The sequence below is a fragment of the Nanorana parkeri genome, unplaced genomic scaffold (assembly GCF_000935625.1).
Source record: "Nanorana parkeri isolate BGI_ZX_2015 unplaced genomic scaffold, ASM93562v1 scaffold291, whole genome shotgun sequence".
In the NCBI taxonomy this organism is placed as follows: domain Eukaryota; kingdom Metazoa; phylum Chordata; class Amphibia; order Anura; family Dicroglossidae; genus Nanorana; species Nanorana parkeri.
In genome coordinates, this window is record NW_017306559.1 from 147,266 (window position 1) to 148,717 (window position 1,452).

At 52.3% G+C, this 1,452-nt stretch overlaps 1 protein-coding gene across 2 annotated transcripts in view; it reads right to left on the reverse strand.

Moving 5' to 3' along the window:
• Positions 1–1,452, reverse strand: part of LOC108787913 (lanosterol 14-alpha demethylase) — a 22,796-nt gene that overhangs the window by 3,836 nt on the left and 17,508 nt on the right. For both annotated transcript variants that reach the window (XM_018557607.1, XM_018557608.1), the window contains 2 exons: positions 1,222–1,396; positions 67–186 (listed from right to left, as the gene is read on the reverse strand). In XM_018557607.1, coding sequence (XP_018413109.1) covers positions 67–186; positions 1,222–1,396 — 295 coding nt within the window. The remainder of the gene's footprint in view (positions 1–66; positions 187–1,221; positions 1,397–1,452) is intronic.

Genomic DNA, 1,452 nt, shown 5'->3' on the forward strand with positions numbered 1-1,452 from the left:
CCCCCCCCATCATTCCACGCCGATCTTTGCACCAGAAAATAGGAGGAAACGATTGGAAATACCTACTTGTAGGTGGCGTCTATCAGTGTCTGCAGCATGTCGTCCTCCTTGTCCTCAGTCTGGCGGCGTTTCTGGATCACATTGTAGAAGATCTTCTTGATCTCGAGGTGCGCTCGGTCCCGGCGTCTGTGAAAATAAAAATATGAACATTCACGTCTTCCCCATTCCAGGGGATTTCAAAGCTCCTCTACAGACCCCAATATGTTCATTGACTGAGTGCGCGTCATTTCCTGACACCGGTCTTCATGGAGCCACATGCCATCTTTAGACTTGAAGGCAAGCATGCAGAGCTTATAGGAGGGAGGGATGTAGTAGTCCATATAGCAGTCACTGATGTCAGTAGGACTCTGGGCACGGAAAACACGTTAACGCCCTTGCAGCCGGCGGGAGCCGAACCTTCAAGAGTTGATAACACCGGAGACATTACATGGGCTTCCTGAACACGTGATCAGGAGCCTGACCCCACCAGCTCCCAATCATAAACAGTGGCCTGAAGCTGTTAGTGCCAATGTGATCACAGTGCGGGCGCCAAGCACAAAATAGAGACTTCAGCTGCATGCATATATGTGGCTGCCCAGCGCTGCACCAACACATACATACATAGAAGTTGGGAGTTACAGTGAACCTATGTCCAGGGTATTGGCATTCATGTGCTGACATAATCCTAAGCAGTAAACTTTAAACAAGCCCTCCCTGACCTCTAACTGCAGGCACTGTGCAGCTATTCATCCTCAAAAGTTCACAGCAGAAGCACCGAAATCCTGCAACAGCTCAGCTCCCCCCTACTTCTCCCTCCCAGCAGCTCAGCTCCCCCCTACTTCTCCCTCCCAGCAGCTCAGCTCCCCCCTACTTCTCCCTCCCAGCAGCTCAGCTCCCCCCTACTTCTCCCTCCCAGCAGCTCAGCTCCCCCTACTTCTCCCTCCCAGCAGCTCAGCTCCCCCCGCCAAGCAGTTGCTCAGCTCCTCTCACCCAGCAGTGACTAGACAGCCTTCCAAACTCTAAGGTAAACACATAGCAGGAGAAAACAAAAGGAGAGCAGAGCAGCGAAGAATGACTTCCGTACTTTTGCTGTGAAAATTGAGGAGGAATCGCTGCACAGTGCCTGCAGCTGCACAGGTCAGTGACTGTTAATGTGCATTTGGCGTCATTTATTTGTATTACCTGAAGCTGGGCAGCGGCAGCCAGCCAGGGAGGAGCCAGGCTGCGTGTGTGAATCCTCCATCCAGATCGGCGTACAGCTGGGCCACCTTCTCATCTAACAAGTCGCGGATCTCCTTCCCATGCAGACAGCGGCTGGCGGTCAGGATGATCAGCTCTGACAAGGCGTCAAACAGATCTGCAGAGACGGCAGCGCAATGTCTGCTCAGTATTCATAATAAAGAATAATGCAGA